At 39.4% G+C, this 27,346-nt stretch overlaps 1 protein-coding gene across 1 annotated transcript; it reads right to left on the bottom strand.

Moving 5' to 3' along the window:
- Window positions 1–1,191: 1,191 nt before the first annotated feature.
- ICOS (inducible T cell costimulator) lies at window positions 1,192–26,553 on the bottom strand. The gene is made up of 5 exons (XM_027565049.1): window positions 26,454–26,553; window positions 5,811–6,149; window positions 5,121–5,227; window positions 3,695–3,779; window positions 1,192–3,253 (listed from the first exon to the last, which is right to left on the bottom strand). Exons 1-5 carry the CDS (start codon window positions 26,509–26,511, stop codon window positions 3,213–3,215), a joined length of 630 nt encoding a protein of 209 aa, XP_027420850.1. The 5' UTR covers window positions 26,512–26,553; the 3' UTR covers window positions 1,192–3,212.
- Between the last annotated feature and the right edge of the window lie 793 nt (window positions 26,554–27,346).

Raw genomic sequence — 27,346 nt, 5'->3', positions numbered from 1 at the left:
GGAAACAACTGATTTCAGCACTGTGGAAAACACGAGCTGAGCCTGGGGGATCTTGTTCTGCCAGAAAGCAAGGAAGTGCTGAGAAGATGATGGAGACCTGGTTGAAAGACACCAGAGCCAGTTTGAGTAGGCGCCCACTGGCCAAGGATGGGACAATTCAAGCATCAAAACAGACTAAAGATAGTAATAGATGTTTGCCACTGAATAAAACAGGAAATCATACATATATATTAAATAGATGGACAAATGACTAAATTCAATGAGGAACAGATGATTCACAAAACTTGAAAGTACCTCCCTATAAACTGTCACTATAAACAGGAAAAGAGCTAACTTTATAGAGGAGAAGCTTGACAGATACCAGCTTAGTCAAGGGATCAAAATGCCTGTTGTCAGTAACATAACAAGTTGAGATTTCGAACCACCTGACAAGATGCAATTAAAAGAAAGTAGCATCACTTCCCAGAGAAGGCAATGGCAACTCATTCCAGTGTTCTTGCCTGGAGAATCCCAGGGACAGTGGAGCCTGGTGGGCTGCCATCTATGGGGTCGCACACAGTCGGCCACGACTGAAGCGACTTAGCAGCAGCAGCAGCATCGCTTCCATGTTATTTTGGCTAAAGGTCAATAAAAGCTGATTTTAATTATGAAGAAACACCAGACTGAGCCAAATCAAAGGACCCTCTACAGAATATCTGCTTATAATCTTCGAAAGAGCCAAGGCCATAGAAATCAAGGCTGAGGAACTGTCCGGACCAGAGTTCGCAACAAAGGTGTGACGACTAAATGCAAAGGGAGATTCTGGATAGAATCTTTTGCATAGAATATATTATAAGGATATCTGGAAAAACTTGAATGTGGTCTGAGAATTAGGGGCAGCAATGTAACCATGCACATTTTCTGATGTTGACGATAGTATTGTGTTTATGGAGAAAAGGGGCTTGTTTGTTACAGGAAATACATACCAGTTGGAGGTGATAGGCTATTAGGTCAAAAACTTAGAACTAATGCCCTATTAGGGCATTTTGGTGGCCTTCCAACTATATGTTTGTGATGGCCTCAATTAAAAAAAAAATGAGAACAGAAAGAACAACTGTTCCAAGCTGTACGACAATCTTTAAGAACGAGGTCAGATTTGCACATGCTGGCTACAGGAATCATTTTCCTCCTCCAAGAAAACAGATATTTTCAGTTGCTGAGTATCAAATGTTTATTCTTCAGCTTCCTAATACTACTAAAATCTATTTCATAATTAGCTCCTCTTAAAACCAGCTTTTATTTCACAGAAATTGTATCCTTTAATAATTCCCTTTGAAACATACAGGGCTAAGGATGCAGGTGTTTCAGAGTACAACTCAGACAACCAGGAGAAGTGGACCACCTGAGGGCTGTCCTCCTCACTTGACACCCCACGCAGAAAGCCACAAACAATTCTGGGAACACCTCTGCAAAGCCAGCCAGGTTGTCCAACTCAGTAGAACATCGTACTTGATTCAAATTACACATTCAGTACTGTACTGTACATATCCAGCATCACACATGCTTAAAATAATATAAGTATGCATAATGACATCTCAGGTCTCGTTTTTAAAGTAATGATAAGCAGGCAACTACACATTCTAAAACTACTAAATAATCCCTTTTTACCTAAATTGAAAATGTCACATACACATTGGCTGCTTCAGAAGCCTTGGGCATGCAGACAGGAAGTGAAGAAAATATTTCAGCTAAGAATAATCACATGTTGCATGTACTTAAGAATCTCTACAGCCAAACTGAAGGCAAAGGAAGACTGTCTTGAAGAGCCAGGGCCAGTTTCCAGGCTGAATGGTTACTAGGAGGGGGGGATCATACAGATGTTTTCCTGACACATCTGTGTTTCATCACAGATCCTGGAGGAAAAGTCAAGCAGACCCACTCTGGTTCCCAGGGTGGCTTCAGCCCCAGGGGGAAGACCACCTGGTTGTCCTGGCTCAGTAGAGTCTCCCAATTCTGGGAATTCCATCCAGGTCTGGATAGCTGCTCCAGGCTGATGGGGGCCACTTCAACCTGTAAAGAACAGCGGCATCATGGCTGAAGCTTGGCAGTGACCTCTAAGAACTGTAGCCTTCTGCTGAATGGATCATGGGCTTTACCTTCCAGGACAATGCTTGACAAAGAAAGATGGTTTTCTTAGTTTGTTCAAAATTTTAGCATGATATCCAAAAACAGGCTGGTTTGTAATTAATAGCACCGTGAAAATATAAAAATAGTAGAAAAAAGTGTCAAAAAATGAAGTCACTTTTGATTCTGAGCAGTGCTTCCTACCACTGATGTCAACATGTCAGCAAAGTAAACCATTTGGAAAGTAAACTGAAGGCAAAGTAAATCTTTTTCATAGAATACATTATAAGGACATCTGGAAAATTTTGGGAAATTTGGGAAAATAAGATATCTCTCTGGAGCAAAAATTATGCTTATTTAGGGAGAATATAGGCAAGTTATATTCACTAGACTGCAACTACATATATGTAACTGAGCAGCAGAAGGAAAAAATGTAGACAGTAGCTCCCAACTCTGTATGCCTGTCAAGTAGTTAGGTAGAAGCATTTTTAAAAGGAAAATTGAGGGCAGAAGAAAGCATCTAAATTGTTGGGGCAGTGGTCAACTGGGGTTAAGAAGTTGGAAAAGAGTGCTGTGTACAAACGTATCAGTATGTTATTGTTACACATCCACACCTCAAAAATAAAATAACTACAGTTTTCAAGCATCTTCCTCTACTGCCTGATTATGAAAGGAATGGTCATTCCTACAGAAAGAAAAGGTAGTCTGTAGTGAAATGCAGATAGACTCTGGCTCTCAGCTGCCCATTTGCTTTGCAGATTTGGTACCCCTGACATCTTTAAAACATTTTTGTAGATGTGTTTGTTCTCCTGGCTGGTGCTTTGCTATAAGCAGATGTGAAAACAGGGATTCCATCCCAGTGAGGTCTGTTTGTCGAGCACACATGAGCTGGGCTTTCTATAAAGCTAGTTGCAAGAGGGTATTTGTTTTAAGAGAACTCAACAGTACTAAGGCAGTCTGTTGAAATCCCTATTGACTGACGTAGTCAGTGGTCCAGACTGAACAAAACTCTAGCAGAAGATGTATGTAGTCAAATCAAGTCAGACTCTCTGTGGTCCAGGAAACAGAGAATCTTGCCCTTCAAGTTGTAGAGAACTGGCCAAGGTGGTTCATGCCTGGGTGCCAGGGAGTTCCAAATTACGGGTCACATCTGTAACAGAAATATAGCATAAATTCTTTAAAAGTTCTTTATGTGCCAAGCCCATTCAACAAAACTTCTCCTTTCCTCTGCCTCTTATAAACACACACATATACACACACACACATACACACACACAGGGAAACATATACCCCTTCTAAACTCTTCTTTATGTTTCAAGATTGAGCACCAATTCTACATTTTCCATGGAGTTTGACCCAACCGCTATTGTAAACTTGGCTCCTACTGCAAACTTTGAGCTCTACCATATTGTTTATTTTCAATGAATGAGACAAAGCATCAATTCAGTGAAAATGAAACTTTGGCATTTTACAGAAAATACTAAAATTCTGTCTTAAAGACATCTTCCCTTCTTTTCAAATAAAAAATTAAAATTATAGGCTTCATGTAAAGAACACTCTTCCCTTCCCAAATCCCCGTGTGTCACTGTACCTGTGGGTGCAGGCTTTTTAGCAGTGTTCACCGCTGCCATGAACATATATTCACTGTTAGGGTCATGCACGCTGGTGGGATACTTCTGCAAGAAAAGTCAGAAACGTGGTTTGTCTTCTCCTCGTCCCCATCTCCATTCTTGTGTGTGTGTGTGTGTGTGTGTGTTACTGATTTCTATTCTTTGTTGAAGAAGTATGTGACAAAGTATTAAATGAGACTTAGGCTCTTGACTTTGGGATTCCCTGATAGCTCAGTTGGTAAAAAATCTGCCTGCAATGCAGGAGACCCCAGTTTGATTTCTGGGTCAGGAAGATTCACTGGAGAAGGGATAGGCTACCCACTCCAGTATTCCTGGGCTTCCCTTGTAGCTCAGCTGGTAAAGAATCCGCTTGCAATTTGGAAGACCTGGATTCAATCCCTGGGTTGGGAAGATCCCCTGGAGAAGGGAAAGGCTACCCACTCCAGTATTCTGGCCTGAAGAATTCCATGGACTGTGTAGTCCATGGGGTCGCAAAGAGTTGGACACAACTGAGTGACTTTCACTTTCAAGGGGAACCATATGTGTAAAGGACTTTAAATAAAAGGCTTTTTGCTCTGTATCTTTTCTCATTTATGCCTTTACTTTTCCTTCCGCCATAGACTTAAGACCACAGGACTTATCTTACTCTCTTCCTTCTTTGTCTCTCTTTCCAAATTCCTTTCTGGAAACAAATACACATACTGTATGGCCAATGATCACACTGTGGATGTGCTTGAAGGTGCTAACATCCTTGCATAATACTCAGAATGGTATAATTTCTTTGAGAACCCATTTTGTGATAGATTAAAAAGAATATTCGCCAGCACAGAGAGACTTTCGTTATCGTTCTTTTATCTTTCTGCATAGCTTTTCAGTGATTTTCTTTAAAAGCAAAGAGTCCTAATAACTTACCATGTAAAAAAACTGGCAGTTTCTTTCTCAACTACTGATGGCATCTTCCAAGACTTTCTCACTGATTATTTCTTAATTGACAAGTTGAGGAAAGCTTATAACTGTTTCATCTGCCCTGACTTTGGAAACTTAGAATCAAATTTGCAGTCCACATGGAATAATATTTTTTAAAGTCGGAAGCATCTTTTTAAAAAATCTTTTAAACTTCCTTTTCCCTTTTGGTCTTTCCATGGCCCCTTTCCCTTAGCATTTTGGAATAATAATAATGACATATCTCTCTGGAAGCCACTGAACTCTTCTTGGAATGAAGTGGCTATAAAGTAAATAAGCTTCTGTTCCAAGTTAGTAGTTTAATTAATAGGCACATCTTAAAGAAAAGACATTATCTGTCTGTCAATCAAATTATTCTGGAAAAAGCAATACATACTCTGATGAGTAAAGAACTACTGATATCCCCCAGTAAAGCTAGTGCAAGAAAAGATCGACGTTGCTCACCTTTTTTGTAAGCCAATACATAAGGACACATCCAAAAACGCAGACTGTAACAAAAGCTGCACATCCTATGGGTAACCAGAACTTCAGCTGGCAACAAAGCTCTGATTCTGGGTTGAAAAAAAAGATTAGTTAGACAAGGAAAAAGTCTCAGAATCAAATCTCCCCTTTCACTGCTGAATTATAAGTTCATTTACTAAATTTAAAAGATCTATTTAATCAAATAAAGTTTCTATTCAGTACAACCATGAAATGCAGTAAATAGTAAATAAATAACATCTCAGTATGATAGCAAGGATCCAAAAATAAAACCAAAAAGACCCCATGTACATATATGTCTACAAATGTGGTTAATGGAGAAGACTCTGCTGTCTATGTTCTTGCAAAACAGTAAGAAAAGTAACGTAGAAAACTATTGTTTTCAATCATCTCACTTAATTCCACACACCCCAACAAAAAACCCAAACCTTAAACTTTAGGTGAATAGAGGTAATAGCTCTTAAGCCATGGGTTTTGACATTTGTTCTAATTTTTTTCCTGATTTTCAACAGCATGTCTGTTTTAAAGACAATATGACCTATTTCTAACTCAGCAGTTTATATGATACTTGTTTGTTTAACTGTTTTCACAAGTGAGAAAAATGTTAAAATGCATATATACTCTTAAGTCTAGAAGATGAAAGCAATATCTTACCATAAATATTCAAATATTCTCTGCTTAGAATATCTACTTGAAAAGGAGGAGGATCAAAAATTGACAATTTGCAGATGTAATAGCTGGCATAAGAACTGTCCAAATTATATAGAAAAAAAGAGACACTATTATTGGATAACTGAAATTTACAGACATTCAGATTCCTGATGGATACTGTGTCTTCATTTTCCTTAGTCTTAGTGAGATCACAGAGTACATTATCCCCTTTCAGCAACTGCATTTTAAATTGTCGAACAGTATCAGGGTATTTGCATAAAATTTGTACACCTCCATTGTGAAATATGAACATCTCAGATGCAGCAGAATCATTGAATTCTCCTGGGCAAAAAAAAGAAAGCAAAATTTTATGATTTTGTTCCTCTAATCATTATATTGGAACACAAAAGTCATCTCTTCTCTTCATAAAGTCACCATCATTGCAACAAAATGAAAGAACTTCACAACCAAAATATAGAATATTAAGGTAGAACTGTGAATTAGGAAAAAACCTAAACAGAGACTTGTTTATCATACATAAGTACATAATATTTAATATATTAAATAATACATTTACATAGTATAAATCAAGCAGAAGTGGTTCCTTCCTTTGGGCAGATTTGATATTGGAGACAGATGACAAATAAATATGTAGTCATGCACCATAATTTATGCTAGAAATGGAGTACTATTCAAATATAGGTACATGGGTCCTAATTTTTATTGAAGAATTCAGATAATGCCACTTGGAGAAAGTGACCTTGAAAATTAAAATTGAAGGAGGATTAGCACTTTAGTCAAACAATGAGAAATTCGGGGAAAAACATAGTTTAGGGAAAAAAACTTTTTAAAGCACAAAACAGCTTAAACTAAAAATGAATGATTATGTATAACTATATATTTACACTATATGCTCTAAGAGAGTGAAAGAACAAATGAAAATTATTTTCAAATGATAGAAACATGTCTTCTCTGAACCTCATCCATTGAGAACTGAATCAAAGTCTGATGATAAAGATAAAGATCCAAATTTTCTATTTACTGTCTCATTTTAATAAACAAATTTGAAGCTTATAGGAAGCCAAAGTTGTTTTTGTGAGCTACATAGGGGATCACAGAAGAAAGAGGCTGAAATGGTTTTGGACCGGTTGCAGATTCTGAGTTATAAGTTCAAACAGCTCTCTGCCTTCCTTTTTCCTTTTTTATTTTTAATATGATTAAATTTCATACTGAAATTGTTTGGAAAAAATTATTACCATGACAGTTGCTAGTTTAAATTTTGAAATCCCTGGTTTTACTCTTGAGAAAACTATGTAACAAGTACAAAGAATTTTTAAGGAAAAAAATTACCTTTTGCTCCTATTCCAGTGAAATAGATATTATCTGTGAATTTTTTGCTCTTTACCTTCCAGATATATACTTATTTTATATAGAAACGTATTACTTAATGTTCTTCTATTGGCATTTAATATTATATTATAAATGTTCTATTTTTTACATAGTCATAATAATTATCCTTTTTAATGCCTATACAAAAGGCTGAATGTCAATCTAGAATAACTTGTTAAAGCATTCCACTCATGTTGACTGGTTGGGGTTATTTCCAGCATTTTGATTTCATGTAAATATTTCAACATGTGGGAAAAATCTTTTAAAGACTCTAATGACACTCTGCATGGCCATGTTGCTTTTGGGAAGAACTGTTCCACTTTTTAACAGGACTAGCATTATGCAGGAGAATTCACTTGCCACAACTCTGCTTACACCAGTGTGTCAATTTTATTTAAGATTTACCATAGTTACTTACTTTTTTTAATATCTCTAGGCTTTCTATCTCTCATATTGTTAGGGAATAGATTTTCAACTTGAGAATTTGATTGTGAAAATATATACGAGTGTTCTATTTTTCAGTTATGGCAGTCCAGATTTTTCAAACTAACTCCCACACCGAAATAACCAAAAATGCTTAATGAAATGCCTAAAATTATTAATTTAAAAGATTAAATGGTGAAAATAAAGAAGAAATTACTAGATTAAATTTAAAGAACCAGAATCAAAGGAGAAAAGCAAAGGTTAGAACTTGCTTTTACTTTGAGAGTGTATGCTGTTCTCTCAGATTTATATTTTCGTTTTCATGTCTCAACTTCCAGAGTCTGAAAGTGAGAAATCTGGTAAAAGACATTTTATCAGATTTCTCCTTAGTAAGGTGAAATCCCCAAGGTTTGCATTCTTAGAATACAGGTAAAGCAGAAGTAAACCAGCTTTCACCCAGATTATGCCCCCCCTTCAAATCACTCCAATGGTCCAGAAAAACCTCAATAACTGAACTTTGTTTAAGGTGATTGGGATTACTATTCAGTTCAGTTCAGTTCAGTCGCTCAGTCGTGTCCAACTCTTTGCAACCCCATGAACCGCAGCATGCCAGGCCTCCCTCCCTATCCATCACCAACTCCTGGAGTCCACCCAAACCCATGTCCATCAAGTTGGTGATACCATCCGACCATCTCATCCTCTGTCATCCCCTTCTCCTCCTGCCCTCAATCTTTCCCAGCATCACTGTCTTTTCAAATGAGTCAGCTCTTCGCATCAGGTGGCCAAGGTATTGGAGTTTCAGCTTCAACATCAGTCCCTCCAATGAACACCTAGGACTGATCTCCTTAAGGATGGACTGGTTGGATCTCCTTCCTGTCCAAGGGACTCTCAAGAGTCTTTCCCAATACCACAGTTCAAAAGCATCAATTCTTCGGCATTCAGCTTTCTTTATAGCCCAACTCTCACATCTGTACATGACTACTGGGAAAACCATAGCTTTGACTAGACGGACCTCTGTTGGCAAAATAATGTCTCTTTTTTTAATATGCTGTCTAGGTTGGTCATAACTTCTCTTCCAAGGAGCAAGCATCTTTTAATTTCATGGCTGCAATCACCAACTGCAGTAATTTTGGAGCCCCCAAAAATAAAGTTTGTCACTGTTTCCACTGTTTCCCCATCTATTTGCCATGAAGTGATGGGACTAGATGCCATGATCTTAGTTTTCTCAATGTTGAGTTTTAAGCCAACCTTTTCACTCTCCTATTTCGCTTTCATCAAGAGGCTCTTTAGTTGACATATTATAATAAAAATCTTGAAAACAACCAGGGGAAAGAGACTGACTTTTTTTCTAAAAAGCAACTGTTAGACTGACAGGTGGTGTCTCAAGATCCACAATAAAAGTTATGATACAGTGGGATTACATCTTATATCTTTAGAGTACTGAATGAAACTGTCAACCTAAAATAAATTGTCTAGGCAGACAGAAAATGTATATGTAACTTGAAACTTTGATAAATGAAGTACACATGTTGTGATTTCTTAATAATGACCAAAAGAATAGAAACAGACCATAAAACCCAAATGAATGTCACAAAATTTAGTACGATGCTTCTGTACAAAGGGGAAGAAGAGTTGGAATCAGGAAAGAAATACAGAGCGGAAAGCTGTCTGTGTGCTGACAATGTTTGACTTCTGGACCTGTGGTAATTGTGGGAGTAAGGTAGTATGCTAAGTCACTTCAGTCGTGTCTGACTCTGTGCGACCCCAGAGATGGCAGCCCACCAGGCTCCCCCGTCCCTGGGATTCTCCAGGCAAGAACACTGGAGTGGGCTGCCATTTCCTTCTCCAATGCATGAAAGTGAAAAGTGAAAGTCAAGCTGCTCAGTCGTGTTCGACTCTTAGCGACCCCATGGATTGCAGCCTAACAGGCTCCTCTGTCTATGGGATTTTCCAAGCAAGAGTACTGGAGTGGGGTGCCATTGCCTTCTCCAAAGGTAGTATGCTTAGTAGTTATTCATTAAATTGCACATTTTATTTTTTCACTTTTCTGAATAGATGCTTTGTTCTAGAAAAAAAAATGGTTTCAAAGTACAAAAAAGAAAACTAATGCTTGTTTCATTTAAAAAATTGAGGGTAAATATAAGCAACAGGCAAAGGGGGAAAATTGATCACATGAGAATAGGTGCAATCTACATTAGATTAAAATAAAAGATGATTTGCATGGGGACTTATTTGTCTGAAAGTAAATTATGTTGCACTACTCTTGCTTTGATGCAGAAGATAAAATCAGTGAGCTGGTTCACAGTTTCTTTAGAAATGTTCACAGCAAATTTCCCAAGGACTTTAGAATGGCAGTGTGTAAACCACAAAGGAATCTTGGAACAAAAGTGTCTGCAGCCACCCTTGTGCTCACCCAGACACAGATGCACTTCTATTTCTGAAGATGATTCTGTCCGCACCTTTTCCTCCTTTTATACCCACACTATGACCTATAACCCAACACAACATGAAATATAATGGTTGGTGGTGCAGAGTGAGAGAAGTACAATGCAGTGGTTCCCAAGGAAACCAGAGGAAAATTCTGGCTTTGCCATTTGCAAATCTCTGTAACAAGGATCTCTCTCTAGACTGTAGTTTCTTCATCTGTGAAATAAGGAACTGGGACCAAGACATCTTAAAGTCCTTTCCAACACTTACTATCTGTGGATTCAGGATGAGAACATAACCAGATGAGACCATGAACAACCAAGAGAGATTACTTTGCTATTGGATTCTTCAGAGGAGAAACCATGTTTCCATAATCCTCTCTCTGTTCCAGCATCTTACTGGGCTATTCCAGGAAGTCAGGAGAAATGAAAATTAATGAGACTATCTTCCTGACCTATAAGAGCATTTAGGTATGGCTAGGAAGACTCTTGAGAGTCCCTTCGATTACAAGGAGATCCAACCAGTCCATTCTGAAGGAGATCAGTCCTGGGTTTTCTTTGGAAGGAATGATGCTAAAGCTGAAACTCCAGTACTTTGGCCACCTCATGTGAAAAGTTGACTTATTGGAAAAGACTCTGATGCTGGGAGGGATTGGGGGCAGGAGGAGAAGGGGATGACAGAAGATTAGATAGCTGGATGGCATCACCGACTCGATGGGCACAAGTTTTGAGTGAACTCCGGGAGTTGGTGATAGGGAGGCCTGGCATGCTGCGATTCATGGGGTCGCAAAGAGTCGGACACGACTGAGCGACTGAACTGAACTGAACTGAACTGAGGAAGACTACTCAAGTTTTTCTTGAGTGACAGTGCTGAGGGTGTAAGCTCGGGGAGTAACTGCTGCTGCTTCTGCTGCTGCTGCTAAGTTGCTTCAGTCGTGTCCAACTCTGTGCGACCCCAGAGATGGCAGCCCACCAGGCTCCCCCGTCCCTGGGATTCTCCAGGCAAGAACACTGGAGTGGGTTGCCATTTCCTTCTCCAATGCATGAAAGTGAAAAGTGAAAGTGAAGTCGCTCAGTTGTGTCCGATTCCTAGCGTCCCCATGGACTGCAGCCTACCAGGTTCCTCCGTCCATGGAATTTTCCAGGCAAGAGTACTGGAGTGGGGTGCCATTGCCTTCTCTGCGAGGAGTAACTGGAGATCCCAAATTCTCATATCTAGAGACACTTTTTTTTTATTGGAGTATAATTGCTTTAGAATGTTGTGTTAGTTTCTGCTGTACAACAAAGTGAATCAGCTATATGTATGTATATATGTATATGTATCTATATATCCCTTCCTTCTTGAACCTCTTGCCCACTCACCCGCCCCCCTCGGCACCCACCATCTCACCCATCTAGGTTATCACAGAAGGGAAAAAACCATCACCAAAAAAATCTATAAACAATAAATGGAGACAGTGTAAAGACAAGGGAACCTTCTGCTAGACACTCTTAATTATTCATTTTATCAATTTTAATATATAAATTGCCTGTCACCTTTTTATTATTAAATGTGGTGGTAAGAAGCCTGACTTAAGTGTCCACATACCCAATGCTTGGAGGAGGAAATTGCAACCTACTCCAGTATTCTTGCCTGGGAAATTCCATAAATGGGGGAGCGTGGTGGGCTACAGTCCATGCGAGCTCAAAGAGTCGGACATGATTGAGTGACTAAGCGTGCAGACACACCCAACACTTAAACTTTCCATCTGGAAAACCATTTAGTAACTCTTAATCTGCTATTTGAACTTTTTCAACTACAGGAATCAGATAGGGCATGTAATCAATTGCTTCACAATTGCTCTGGATCCTGTAGAACCTCAAATCTCTCATCACAAAATCTCCTCATTCTTTGATGGCATTTGAAAAACAGTATCAAAAGGAGGTCATCCCTATAATCATGACTAAAGCATTTAATGGATATACAGACAATTTAAGGAAAATCTGAATATTTTAGTTCCTTATAACTATAGAAGCAGCTAGAATCTTTTCTCCACATTTCCCAGATGTTATCTTCAAGTCTGATATTCAACCAGGAGTACTGGTACAATAGCACCAAGTTTTATAGTCAGTGTCTGCTTTGATTGGGCATCACATCTCTTTGGTCAGTTCTCCTGCCATGCCAGTGGTGGAAAATTGTGACCGTCTTCCTCATCAATGTCTTTCTTCTCACATACCACATTTTAATATAAAATCATCCTCTAAAATAGTCTCTTACACTCTCTTTGATATGTTCCTCACACTTGCTAAATCACCGTCTCCATTCCCCAGTATGCATAAGTTCTCATATTCACTGTCTGCGCATGTTTCAGGCATCCTGTAAACAGCTCCACCTTCACACTTGTGTTTCCTGTAACATGATTCAACGTCTGCCCAGTATCAGACACAGTCAAACCTAGCAAACATACAAATCATACAGCAAGTCCAATTTTTCCGTTTACAGTCAACTGATGACCCAGACAGATTAGATTGTCTGTCTAAGGTCACACAACCTCTTGGGCACATGAAAGATTTGGGGTACAATCTGAGGTTGAAGTGCCACTAGCAGCAACCAGAGAAAGTATAATGGAAGCAGGCAACCACAAGAAGCTTTACAGTGATCACTTCATATTGAGTCTTAGAGGATCACTGTTGAAATCTGTCTACAGGAAGAAAGCCTAATTTCCTGCACCTCTGTTTTAAATCCAATAGAATCTACCCATTTCTCCATCTAAACTGCTATTGGTCCAAATTAGCAACATCTCTCTCTGGCATGACGAGAGCTTCCAAACTTTCTGTTCTCACTCGTGCACATTCACCATCCATACTCCTCAGGGAAACCAGAATAATCTTCTTATGTACATAATCCGATAGAGCACTTGCCCTGCTAACAAAGCATCCAGGGCCTCCCATCTCAGTTAGAAGAAAATCTAACTCCTTACACTGGTTTCCATGACTTGCATGATCTACCCTGTCTTGCTAACACTATTTAATACCAGTCACTCACTACACTGCAATCACACTGCTCTTCTTTCTATTCCTCAAACATGAGAAGTTGGACTCCAGGGCTTTAAATTTCTTGTTTCTTTGTCTGAAATGTTATCTCTTATTTTCATATGGCTGCTTCTTACTTCTCCAGCAACCACTGACCACTCAATCCAAGTGAAAGTGTTAGTTGCTCAATCATATCTGACTCTTTTTGACCCCATGAACTGTAGCCCTCCAGGTTCCACTGTCCATGGAATTTTCCAGGCAAGAATACTGAAGTAGATGGTCATTCCCTTCTCCAGGGGATCTTCTCAACCCAGGGACTGAACCCAGGTCTCCCACATTGCAGGCAAATTCTTTGCCATCTGAGCTACCAGGGAAGCCCCATTCCAAGTCATGTTCTAGCATATTACCTGAGATAAAGTATCATTATCTGATTTGTTTGTTTACTTGTTTATTACCCAATAATGTAAGCTTTAAAACCAGAGACCTTGTTGATTTTATCCAATGATCCATCGCAAGTATCTACAATAGCACCTGGTATGTAGTAAGTCACAATAAATATTGGATGGATGGATGGATGGATGAATATGTAGAGCTCAGAGATATAATAAATCTAGGGAGATAAAGCATAGAATATTAAAGAACCAAAAAGGCTCTTAGAAATGATCCAGTTAACCCTTTCATTTTAAATTTAAATTTATCAAGCCAAACTGGGGTCAGAAAAGTGAGTATATTACCCAGGATTACACAGCTCATAGTTGGGACATGATCCTAGGGTTGCCTTTCCTCTGCAGACAAGTACATGCAAATACACAATCAAGTACAGAAGATACCTCCTCAACTGGGATGTCAGATTCTAATGAATATTACCTGAGTATTAAAGAAGCATGTTCTTTAAGTACTATAAATATCTACCAGGTTCATAAAGACTTATTTGTAGGTGTGCATCTAAGTTGCTTCAGTCATGTCCAACTCAGTGCAACCCTATGGACCGAGCCTGCAAGGCTTCTCTGTCCATTGGATTCTCCAGGCAAGAATTCTGGAGTGGGTTGCAATGCCCTCCTCTAGGGGATCTTCCCAACCCAGTGATCAAACCCAAGTCTCTTAAGACTCCTGCATTGGCAGGTGGATTCTTTACCACTAGTGCCACTTGGGAAGCCCAGAGATTTGTTTAGATGGTTGACTATTCTCTTGGTTCTTGTATCTACAGAGAGGAAGACAGATTTAAACCTGGTTATTTTTGTATCCTCCAGAGGGCAGAATCATTAAATTTGCCCAATGGATGTCTATGATAGGTGCCTCTGAACCAATAACTGTTCTAATACACCCAGATGTTTCATAACCAGAGCCTGTTAGTGATTTGTAATAGAAAGTGAAGTCACTCAGTCCTGTCCGACTCTTTGCTACCCCATGGACTGTAGCCTACCACGCTCCTCTGTCCGTGAGATTTTCCAGGCAAGAGTGGGTTTCCATTTCCTTCTCCAGAGGATTTCCCAACCCAGGGATAGAACCTGGGTCTCCTGTATTATAGGCAGATGCTTTACCATTTGAACCACCAGGGAAGATATTTGTAATAGAAACACAATGCTATCACATTTAGCACTTAATGCATTGTTAAAAACACAAATAGGATAATGCTCTCTTGAACTCTGGTGATGAGTTTTAAAATCTGGATAATAAGACTTCGTTTTTGTTTTGCTACCATATCTGTTCACTTCTTGTTGCTACTCCTAGATTATCAGTACTCTAAAATATAGATACTATACTTAATCACATTGACCACCATGTCTAAAGGGTTCAGTCTTTGCAACAGAGGTTCAAACCTGTTCACTGCTGCTAACTATGATTTTTATAACATTATCATTGATATTAGTAGACTAAGGTTTTAACAGTAAAATCAAAATCTTTGTATTAGATGATTTCTTTAGATCTTCAAACATTTCAAAAGATAAAATCATTTGCATCTTCTTTTAGGGGCAGCTATTAAGAAAAAGCTCTGAAAAAAAGTTCACCTGAGAATTGCACTATGGTTCAGAAGTTTATTTGCAAACTGATTCTTTTAATATCTGAACTATTTCATTTCTTCAGTGTCAGATTGTCTTGCTAGAACCCGTTCTGCCAGGACTCTTTATAAGCAGTCATATTATGCTTGTTTGAAAGTCTTTTGGCAAAAACACTTTAAAAACCCACACAGTGCAGAGGGTGCAAGACAGATCAGCAATTTGACTTAACTCTCCTTAACTCAGACTTTTAACCACAAACCTCCACAAAGATCTGAGTGATAGAAAGATAAGAACTCCTGAGTATGCAATTATTGATAGGCTTATTAAAAATATTTTCTGTAATCCAATAACGATAATCTTTAGCTTAGCATAGCACACAAATGTGACATAAGATGCAAAGTGCTAAAAACGGCAATGTTTATGTTAAGGTTTTGTTACGTTTGGGCTTTTACTAAGAAATTCTAGCATTTATAAAATATGCTTTCTACCACTTTTTTTTAAACCACTCATAAGAACACTGTCATTTCTTATACACCTACCAGCTAAAACTTTTAGAATCCTGATTAGCAGATTTTTATATATGCATTATTTCTGCTGCTGCTGCTGCTGCTAAGTTGCTTCAGTCGTGTCCAACTCTGTGCGACCCCATAGACGGCAGCCCAACAGACTCCTCCGTCCCTGGGATTCTCCAGGCAAGAGTACTGGAGTGGGTTGCCATTTCCTTCTCCAATGCATGAAAATGAAAAGTGAAAGTGAAGTCGCTCAGTCGTGTCTGACTCTTAGCGACCCCACGGACTGCAGCCCACCAGGCTCCTCTGTCCATGGGATTTTCCAGACAAGAGTACTGGAGTGGGGTGCCATTGCCTTCTCCAGAAAAACAGCTGCTGCTGCTGCTGCTGCTAAGTCGCTTCAGTCGTGTCCGACTCTGTGTGACCCCATAGACAGCAGCCCACCGGGCTCTCCCATCCCTGGGATTCTCCAGGCAAGAACACCGGAGTGGGTTGCCATTTCCTTCTCCCATGCATGAAAGTGAAAATTGAAAGTGAAGTTGCTCAGTCATGTCCGACCCTCAGCAACCCCGTGGACTGCAGCCTTCCAGGCTCCTCCGTCCTTGGGATTCTCCAGGCAAGAGTACTGGAGTGGGTGCCATTGCCTTCTCCAATATTTACCTTATTATTCAAAGGCATCCATAATCTAAAGTAGAGATTTAAATCAGTAGCAAGGGTAGGCAAAATAAGCCCAATCCAAAGTCTTAACATTTGAAGAAAAGGAAGTAAAAAAATTTAAGAAAAAAAGGAGAAAGTTAAAAAGCCAAAAGTGTGTGTATATGTGTGTGCGCGCGCGCGTGCATACTGACACAAGCATAGATTGTGTGAATTGCTTTTTTCTCCAAGGAACTCTGTAGAGGAGGTAAAATAACCTTTGGTGTTCCAAAATGTGTAATGCTTTTAAATGAAAGATTGGTTTTCTTCTAGTAAAAACTGATGGGAAAATCCCAGAGATGTTATAAACTTTGTCGTGATATTTACAAGTGATTAAAATAAACTCTACTCTCTACTCAGTAACCTTTATCTCCAGCCCACCGTTCCCTTGGCTTAGTTCCTTCTTTCCGGCTTCCTTTCAACATCTTTCTCAGGATGTGCCTGACACATCAAGAGTAACATTTCCAGACTGAACTCAGCATTCACTCACCAAACCCAAACAAGTCCTGTCCTTTAAGGAGTTAGGACCTCAGTCTTCCTCAGGTCTCCCTCTCTCTGATCTGCCTCTCTGACTGTCCTGATCCTATTAGTCACCAAGTCCAGTTGCTCTCAAATTCAGTTGCTCTTCTGTATTCCTATCACCAATCCAGGACTATTTCACAACTTCCCTCATGTGTGGAAGCATCTTCTTGACTGGCATTCTCAACAGCCTCACTCCCTCCAAATCTAGCCTCTATGCCTGCTTCCAAAATTGTGTTACTAAAAAGCATGCTACTCCCCAGGTTAAAAATATCCATTACCTTGTTGCTTATGAGGTTAAAAAAACCAATTTTCTTGGCATGATACAAAACCCTTTCATGATATTAAGGACCATATAGCTTCAAGCTGCACTGTACATTTTGGCCATTCCTTTAACTTGGTTACCTCTATCCCCATAGACTAGAATAGCCTATTACCACTTTATTTGCTTAGAAATCCTTGTTCATCCTTTAAGAACAAGTTTAAACTGGTCTCAGAGACCCCTAGACAAAGATTCCCATCTCTATGCTCTCAATTAATCTTTGTTTACATTGATATGTTTATAATATGTATAAGCTTAGATCATAATTATTTTTGTCTATCTTCCTCATTTAACCAATAGCTTTACAAGTATAAAGATTGTACCATGGTCACTTAAATAATCCCAGGACCTGGAGTATATTAGATACTCAATAATAATGAATGAATGAGCAGATGGATATGAAAAATGAGCATGATTGGTAAGTGTCCTTCATTAGGGTGAGGAGGTGACCAAGGAAAACAGAGCAAAAGAGCCTATTTACTAGATAATGGAGAACACTTATTTCCAAGTCCAAAGGCAAAGGCTCAGACTGAATGACTCCCAACCAGTTCTCTGAAGCCCAGTGGTTCTGGAGTTATACAAATATCTAAGTCTTCCAAAGCTTCCAAATGACAATAATGATAATTGCAACTTCTAAGCATTGCATGTTTCTCATGTATTAAGGTTTTAGATACATTACATTCAATATATCATTTGATGTTTATAACAGTATTTGACATCAGATTTTCTATATTTATCCCTATTTTACAGATTAGGAAACTGAGGCTTGAATAATGGGCCCAAAATGAGGTAGAGCCATGATGTGAACCTAGACAATCTGAAACCAGAGTCACCCTTCCTAAAGAGCCCCTTAGTCCAATAATCTAGCCCAACTCCCTAATTTTATAGAAACTGAAGCACAGAAGCTAAAGAGACTTGCTGAGAAAAAGGAAGAAAAAGAAGTTCTTAACATTAACCTAGATTTAGAAGTTATTTTCAAGTATTTCTTTTCCTTCAAGATGTATTAGGTATATAATTGTTCCAAATACTTAAAGTGGTGTTTATGTTGGTGCCAAGGGGACATTTCATGCACAGATGGGCTCGATAAAGGACAGAAATGGTATGGACTTAACAGAAGCAGAAGATATTAAGAACAGATAGCAAGAATACACAGAAGAACTGTACAAAAAAGATCTTCATGACCAAGATAATCACGATGGTGTGATCACTGATCTAGAGCCGCACATCCTAGAATGTGAAGTCAAGTGGGCCTTAGGAAGCATGACTGAACAAAGCTAGTGGAGGTGATGGAATTTCAGTTGAGCTATTTCAAATCGTGGAAGATGATGCTGGGAAAGTGCTGCACTCAATATGCCAGCAAATTTGGAAAACTCAGCAGTGGCCACAGGACTGGAAAAGGTCAGTTTTCATTCCAATCCCAAAGAAAGGCAATGCCAAAGAATGCTCAAACTACTGCACAATTGCACTCATCTCACACGCTAGTAAAGTAATGCTCAATATTCTCCAAGCCAGGCTTCAGCAATACGTGAACCATGAACTTCCAGATGTTCAAGCTGGTTTTAGGAAAGGCAGAGGAACCAGAGATCAAATTGCCAACATCTGCTGAATCTTTGAAAAAGCAAGAGAGTTCCAGCAAAACATCTATTTCTGCTTTATTGACTATGCCAAAGCCTTTGACTGTGTGGATCACAAGAAACTGTGGAAAATTCTGAAAGAGATGGGAATACCAGACCACCTGACCTGCCTCTTGAGAAATCTGTATGCAGGTCCGGAAGCAACAGTTGGAACTGGACATGGAACAACAGACTGGTTCCAAATAGAAAAAGGAGTACGTCAAGGCTGTATATTGTCACCCTGCTTATTTAATTGCTATGCAGAATATATCATGAGAAACGCTGGGCTGGAAGAAGCACAAGCTGGAATCAGGATTGCCAGGAGAAATATCAATAACCTCAGATATGCAGATGACACCACCCTTATGGCAGAAAGTGAAGAGGAACTAAAAAGCCTCTTGATGAAAGTGAAAGAGGAGAGTGAAAACGTTGGCTTAAAGCTCAACATTCAGAAAAGTAACATTCATGGCATCTGGTCCCATCACTTCATGGGAAATAGATGGGGAAACAGTGGAAACAGTGTCAGACTTTATTTTTTGGGGCTCCAAAATCACCACAGATGGTGATTGCAGCCATGAAATTAAAAGACACTTACTCCTTGGAAGGAAAGTTATGACCAACCTAGATAGCATATTCAAAAGCAGAGACATTACTTTGCCAACAAAGGTCCGTCTATGGTTTTTCCAGTGGTCATGTATGGATGTGAGAGTTGGACTGTGAAGAAAGCTGAGTGCCAAAGAATTGATGCTTTTGAACTGTGGTGTTGGAGAAAACTCTTGAGAGTCCCTTGGACTGCAAGGAGATCCAACCAGTCCATCCTAAAGGAGATCAGTCCTGGGTGTTCATTGGATGGACTGATGCTGAGGCTGAAACTCCAATACTTTGGCCACCTCATGCGAAGAGTTGACTCATTGGAAAAGACTCTGATGCTGGGAGGGATCGGGGGCAGGAGGAGAAGGGAACGACAGAGGATGAGATGGCTGGATGGCATCACCAACTCGATGCACATGAGTTTGGGTGAACTCTGGGAGTTGGTGATGGACAGGGAGGCCTGTCGTGCTGTGATTCATGGGGTCGCAAAGAATCGGACACGACCGAGCGACTGAACTGAACTGATGTTGGTGCCACGTATGTTTTATATGATTGAAAAGGTTATTATACACCAAAAAATACATAAAATTATTTATTGTATATGAAATTACATTGTGTTTAATACACTCATTTCCCTAGACAGCCTTAAACCATTGTGTGTTGAGCTGCCTTGTGTACTTGAACCTGCAACAAAGTCTGGGTCCTTGCTCTAATGAGGTCTAAATTCTTGATAAGTATTGTAAATAACTTGCCTGTAGAAAAGTAAACAGATATATTCACATCTATAAGAAACTCTCATAGTTAAATAAGTGCAAACAGGAACTCCAAGAAGATTTTGCTTCAGTCCTAAATAGTACAAAATGAACAAAGCTTGAATTTGAGAATGGTAGGCTGCAGTCCATGGGGTCACGAAGAGTCGAAGAGTCGGACACGACTGAGCAACTTCACTTTCACTTTTCACTTTCATGCATTGGAGAAGGAAATGGCAACCCACTCCAGTGTTCTTGCCTGGAGAATCCCAGGGATGGTGGAGCCTGGTGGGCTGCTGTCTATGGGGTCGCACAGAGTCCGACACAACTGAAGCGACTTAGCAGCAGCGGAGGTTTATTTCTGTTTCTTGTTGTTTTTTATGAATGAATTTTTTTGGCTCTAAGTCATAGGAGAGTATAATTGCTGGCTGTAAAAACTTGGATGTCTTACACTTGAAGAGGTTCCTTCTAAGTGATCGTCTGTTGCTTGTTGGAAGTGCCATGTCTATGGCAGTACACTCAGACAAACAAAAGACACTATCAGAACTAGTGGCTGACTGACTCAAAATTCTTGAGTCCATTACTTTCCTTAAAGACAACCTGATTCTTCTTGGCTTTTCTTCATGCAAAGTAGATCCAGACATCAGTATGTCTGCAAGAGTCAGAGGAGGTTCATATCCCGGTTTCTGCCTCTCTCTAAACTTGCCTGTCTGTTTCAATCAACCATACAGGCCAGACTAATGGGAAAAATCACTTGTTGACTAACAGCTCTCATTTGTGTTACATATTTTTTGCATACTTAAGTTACAAACTCCAAAGTGTAATTTTGAATTTTCCTTAAAAGGTGTTGAATGCCATATTCTTATTTTACTTAGAATGACCAAAATGTGTCATTTAATAGACTCAATTTATTAGAATAGAAGTAGCACAGAGATGCCATTTATGGAGTAAACGTGGCTTTTTATTCAGGCATTGAAGACAGCAAATGATGTGTGCTGCTGCTGCTGCTAAGTCGCTTCAGTCGTGTCCAACTCTGTGTGACCCCATAGACGGCAGCCCACCAGGCTCCCCCGTCCCTGGGATTTTCCAGGCAAGAATACTGGAGTGGGGTGCCATTGCCTTCTCCGAAATGATGTGTAAGTGTATGTGTATATACACGTGTGTATATGTATATGTACGTGTATACATATGTTTATATATATACTGAGCTTTGAAATTTTATCTTTTGCATCTTTTATGTATAAAAGTCACGCTGTTAGGATAGGGAGTCAGCATAAGCTATGGGTTTTGTTCAGTTTACAACTGTGAATACTGAGGCCAATTTTTTTGTCAAGCAAGTCTATGGATACTACAGTGAGCAAAGCTTAGATGAGAACTGAAATCCTCCCTACACACTCGCATTTTGTTTCTACTAAGAAATTGGAATATTCTGCAAGCAATTTAAAAACCAAAATATTCCATTTCATCTGAGGAAGTTGTTAATACCAATTGCAAGTTATGAAAGTCATTTTGTTCACTAATTATGAAACAACAAGGATCTCAAGACCTTCATGAAAGTAATAAGCATTTCTAGAAAGAAGGAAAAAAAGACAAAGATATGACTAAACAACCACGGGAAGAAAAAAATATCCCAAAAGTTTAAAATAAAGAACTGAAATCTTCAGTTTGAAAAGACTCACTCAGTCTCAAACAATGTTAATGAAAACACTCACAGAATTAGGCATATCCTAGTGGAATTCCTGATTCCAATAAGTCGCTCAGTCGTGTTCAACTCTTTGTGACCCCATGGACTGTAGCCTATCAGGCTCCTCCGTCCATGGGATTTTCCAGGCAAGAGTGCTGGAGTGGATTGCCATTTCCTTCTCCAGGGGACCTTCCCAACCCAGGAATCGAACCCGGGTCTCCCGCATTGCAGGCACACACTTTACCGTCTGAGCCACCGGGGAAGCAACAAGACTCCAGAGAAATTTTTTTAAGCTACTTGCAAAGTAATGAGAGTCAGACTAGCATGGAACTATTTACCCACAACCCTAGAAGCCAGCAGACAGTGAATGAATATCCACAGATTTTAAGAGAAAAGAGGACAGATCAGGAATCTTATTCCCAGGAAAGATATTAGTTATTCATCAGAGTAAAAGGAAAACATCTTTACCCATGCTGGAATTCAGAGACTTCAAGGTATCTGAAGAAAATAATAGAAGTCTTCTGAACATTGGATAAGAACAGGGATGACAAGGCAGGAGCAGATGGCAAGACTGATGCTGCCATTGAAAAGAGGTGATGTGAGTATAAGGAGAGAATCCTTCAATCAGAGGAGAATTTCTGTTAGAGAAAACTTAGCAATGATCTGCAACTACAAGTTTTCATTTATTTCAACAAAACCCACATATGGGGTGTGCATGCTAAATCACTTCAGTCATGTCTGACTCTTTGTGAGCCTATGGACTGTAGCCTGCCAGGCTTCTCTGTCCATGGGGTTCTCCAGGCAAGAATATTGGAGTGGGTTGCCATGTCCTCCTCCAGGGGAACCTTACTGGTCCAGGGATCGAACTCAAGTCTCCTGTGTCTCCTGCACTTTCAGGCGGATTCTTTACCACTAATGCCACCTGGGAAGCCCCATGTAAGGGGCAAGGGTGCACTAAACAGAAAATATAAGAGTGAAAAGAGAACATCGTGAAGTTCCCATGTCACTGCAGGGGGTGGGGGATAAACATGTCAAGCAAGCCTATTGTCATTATTGATTTTATTATGATTTTATCATTTCATTATTAAATTATGATTTATTATTTACAATAATAAATAGATATTCAATTAAGATGCTTTGAATATGACAGTGACTTAGTCAACCAAGAAGTGTAGCAGACCTTTCAAATTACAGAGGGAAGACTTCCTCTGTAGTCTGTAAAAGAAACTTCCTCATTTCAACAAAAATAAAAGAAAATACCACAACCAAGGAAAATCAAAATAAACATAATGTTGAAGGAGTAAAATCAATATAGGGCTTGCTTGGTGGCTCAGCAGTAAAGAATCTGCCTGCAATGCAGGAGACACAGTAGACTCAGGTTTGATCCCTGGGTTGGAATGATCCCCTGGAGAAGGAGATGGTAACCCACTCCAGTATCTTGCCTGGCAAATCCCATGGACCGAGGAGCCTGGCGGGCTACAGTCCATGGGATCAGAGAGAGTTGGACACAACTGAACAACTGAGCACAAACACACTAAATCAACATAGAGTTATTGTACTGAGTGAGAAAATGGCGTGAATTCAACTACTGAAAGAAAAATGGACAATTTGGATTTTTTAAATGTAGCACAAACACTGGAAGGAGGAGGCTCAAAGGTTGCCTCAACTCCTCCCCTGAACACTGGGGAGGAGCAGATGCTGGAGACACCAAAGAGATGGTTTTTCTCTCAGATGATGGAGTTGAGGAACCACTGCTTCAATGCCTAGGTGACAAAATCAAGGCTCAAAATGAGCCTGAGGGTTCCCCTTCCAGCTTCCACCCAGAACACACCATGAGACATGCACATTTATTAAACACCACCTGATCTTGCCCATTCACACTTCACTGCTTTCAAAGTGGTCTTTCCAAAACCAGAATTCATCAGATCACCCACATGGTCTCCATTGCCCATAAGTTCTGGAAAGAACGTCTTCTAAATGTAGACAGAAGGTCCCACTTTTCCCAAATGCTTCTACAACAAAGAACCTCCTATTGTTCCAGAATCATTAAAAGAAGATGGTTTTGTTAAATTTTACATTGAGATCAATAGAAGACTGAGAATCACCAAGATTTCTTTCCCTCTTAACTCACCAACCAAATAACAAAACTGGTAATTTCTCTTATTTGAGATTCATGTTATTTCTCCACTACTTCAACATGGTACAGAAAGATAGTGGATATTGGAATCAGATGTATTTGAATTCTAATCTTGGTTCTGCCACTAAATACTAGGTAACCAAACACTTAGCCTTTCCTGAGATTCTTCAAACATTATCTAAGAATGCCTACCTCTTCGTGGGATGAGAAAGCCTACCTAGTTGGGAGGATTAAAAATATGCCAAAGGAAGGGAGCTGCAAGAACTTAGTTGACTGCAGTTTTGGTCTTTACTTTGCATTTAGAGTCTTTAAAACAGTAGTTGCTGAATAAATGGATTGTGATAATACTTTGGATATGATGACCTAAATGGGAAGGAAATCCAAAAAAAAAAAAAAAGAGAGAGAGGATATATGCATACAGGTAGCTGATTCATTTTGCTGTGCAGCAGAAACTAACACAACATTGTAAAGCGACTATACTCCAACAAGAATTAACTGCAAGAAAGGCATAGTGATTGCCTTAAATTAGGAGCATAGATGCTCAAGTTCATTTAATAAGGAATGCCTTACCAATGGTAAATCCCTGAACCAGCTGAATCAATTATATAAATTAAAGGAGCAAAACACAGCTAGAAAAAAAAATTGTTAAGCAGTTTACTATCTCCATCTAGCCATTCATGCTCCAATTTTGCCACCAAATAGGAAAACAGCTTGTCGTGTGGCATGGTTTTCTGTGTGATGAGAGGGAATGTTGATTTTATTCCATCAAAATTTAAGATATATATCATTCCAGAAGTACAATGTATTAATCAGCTTAGTCTGACAACTGGAAATAATTCCACCTAGGCTGGATCGATCCTTCCACAGTGGTAACACCATTGTTAATTTGAATCTCCTGAGCATAATATCACCACAAGTACCCAGTCGGGTTTGGCGTACTGGGACACTTTCTAACAGTACAAACAACCCCTTCAATGACTTGAACCAAAGTTCTTGGGAGAAAATCCACAATCCTTCATGTGGCACATAAGGTCTGAATAGTCTAGCTTCTGCTTTCCCTTCCAGCCTCATCTTGCACCATCGCCAACTCTTTCCCTCTCTGTCCTCAGGCACATCCATCTTCTTCCTGCTTTCTGACTTACTTCATTCCTTCCTGACACAGGACCTTTGCACTTACTCTTCTCATGATATGAAATGTCCATGATATGAATGTCCCACCATTCTCCCCATTTATTCTTATTTATCCTGCAAATCTCAGCTCAAGGACCACTTAAAAGACTTGAATGAACCCCACCCCCCCACCTGCACCTCCATATCCACCCAGTCTACACAAGTTTTTTTTGTTACATCCCCTGATGGAACTGAGTTCTGTCTGTAATTGTCATTTCATTCACAAAATTATCTGACTTGCCTCTCTCCAGCCTTTCAGTTAGGTTCATGAGAGCAGGGACTAACCTGGTTTTGCTCATCATTACACACACAGAGGCCAGCACAGTACTGCCTACATGGCAAGTTCTTGGTGCTGAATGAATGAACGGCTGAGTGAATGAATGAATGAACATCGATCCCTGTGCTATTCCCTGTTGCTTGTGCAGCTAAAGGATTTCACTGGCTGTAGAAAAGGTATTGTGGTCCCAAACTACCCTTGGGACCTATAAATAATTCCTCATTCCTCTTAAGAGCTTCGGAGCCACCTTGAGCCACCACAAGCTCAAATATTTGATCAATACACTTTTTTTTTTCTTTGAAGATAAAAATAAAGTCTGCTTTTGGTACCACTGCAAAACATTTCTAAATAAAAGTATACCAACCAAAATTCTGCCTGCACTTTTAGTGTTAGTAAAACTTCCCAAAGTAATATAATTTCACTTTGTTTTTTCCCAACCTTGGGAACATGGCCCAGACTTAAAGATAAAAAGAAAATAATTGAAAACATACCCAATAAGAAGTAGAAGAAACACATATTAATTTCATCGTTGGTAGCATTATTTAAAATATTCAAATAGAGTCTGATATACACCATATAAGAGAAAGAATTGAGGACTTCAGAATGGTTTTTTTTTAGTGTCTTCAGAGGCTAAGGACTGTTTTACATTGTCCATTGATCCTTGGCCTTTCACAAGGACCTTGACATTAGTGCTAAAAAATCCCTGTGGCAGCCAGGGCATTTCTGACAAGACCACCCAGATAAGATTAAAATAAAACTCCTTCTTTTCAAAGCCCTTCCATTTTATTTTCTCCCAGTCAAATGCCAGGCCTACTTAATTTTCATTCTGTTGACACAAGTCATTTTGCCTTTCATCTTCCTCTGAGAACAGTAAGCCACTCTTCTATTTTATCCACTAAAAGTTAACTTCAAGCAGGTAATTTAAAATTTTAATGATCTGATGAGACATTTTTCATCTTAAAACAGTGACATAAATGCTGTTAGCCATGGGCTTGGGCTTTTCTGTAATTGTTCTTACTTTCTAAAAAACAAACAAAAACTTTCTATTTGGTGCCTAACTTTTCCACCTTTGATTTTTCTTAATGTTCACTTGAATTATAACTTAATAATGCATATTCAATAAGTCACTTACCTGCTAGAATTTCAACTTGGATGCAGAAGAGAAAGAAATACCGGAGGTCTGACTTCATGTTTGCCAGAAGCAAATGCAGTTTTCTCCTTCAGTGTTTAAGCCTGACAGTGAATTCACGTCCTTAACTGTTTTCTATTTGCTGGAAAGGAAGTGGGTTTGGTGGGGGTTGATGTCGTGTCACACTTACCATCAAGGCAAGGAGGTGTCTCTGAAGTGATGTCAATGTCAGTGGCATTATTGCTCATGGAGGTTAAGTTTAATTCATGGATTATTATAATTTGTTATATTTATGTATTTGGCTGCACAGGATCTTAGTTGCAGCACATAGGATCTGGTTCCCTGACCAGGGATTGAACCTGGGTACCTCCTATATTAGCAGCATGGCTTCTTAGCCACTGGACTACCAGAGAAGCCCCTTACTCCATGGATTATTGATGATTTGGAAGACAAAGGAAAACTTTGCCCTCATTTCAATTCCAAGAAAACAAATGAAAGAGACAACACCTGCTATTTTCAGAACCACCCTATTCCCTCTGAATGAATAGTTGTTGGGTATAGCATGACCTAAAATTAACCATATGATAAATAGCATGTATTTTGATGCATTTCTATCTTATGCTATTTGCTCCAGAGATAGAAAACCTTTGAAGTAGGACAAGAAATACATAAAATTACTACAAAACTTCGGGCTTCCTTGGTTGCTCAATGGTAAAGAATCCTCCTGCAATGCAGGAGACATGGGTTCAGTCTCTGGGTCAAGAAGATTCCCTGGAGGAGGGCATGGCAACCCACTCCAGTATTCTTGCCTGGAGAATCCCATGGACAAAGGAGCCTGGTGGGTTACAGTCCACAGGGTCACAAGGAGTCAGACATGACTGAGCAACTAAGCACAC

The sequence above is a fragment of the Bos indicus x Bos taurus genome, chromosome 2 (assembly GCF_003369695.1).
Source record: "Bos indicus x Bos taurus breed Angus x Brahman F1 hybrid chromosome 2, Bos_hybrid_MaternalHap_v2.0, whole genome shotgun sequence".
Lineage (NCBI taxonomy): Eukaryota > Metazoa > Chordata > Mammalia > Artiodactyla > Bovidae > Bos > Bos indicus x Bos taurus.
This window is presented reverse-complemented; position numbering and strand designations above follow the sequence as displayed.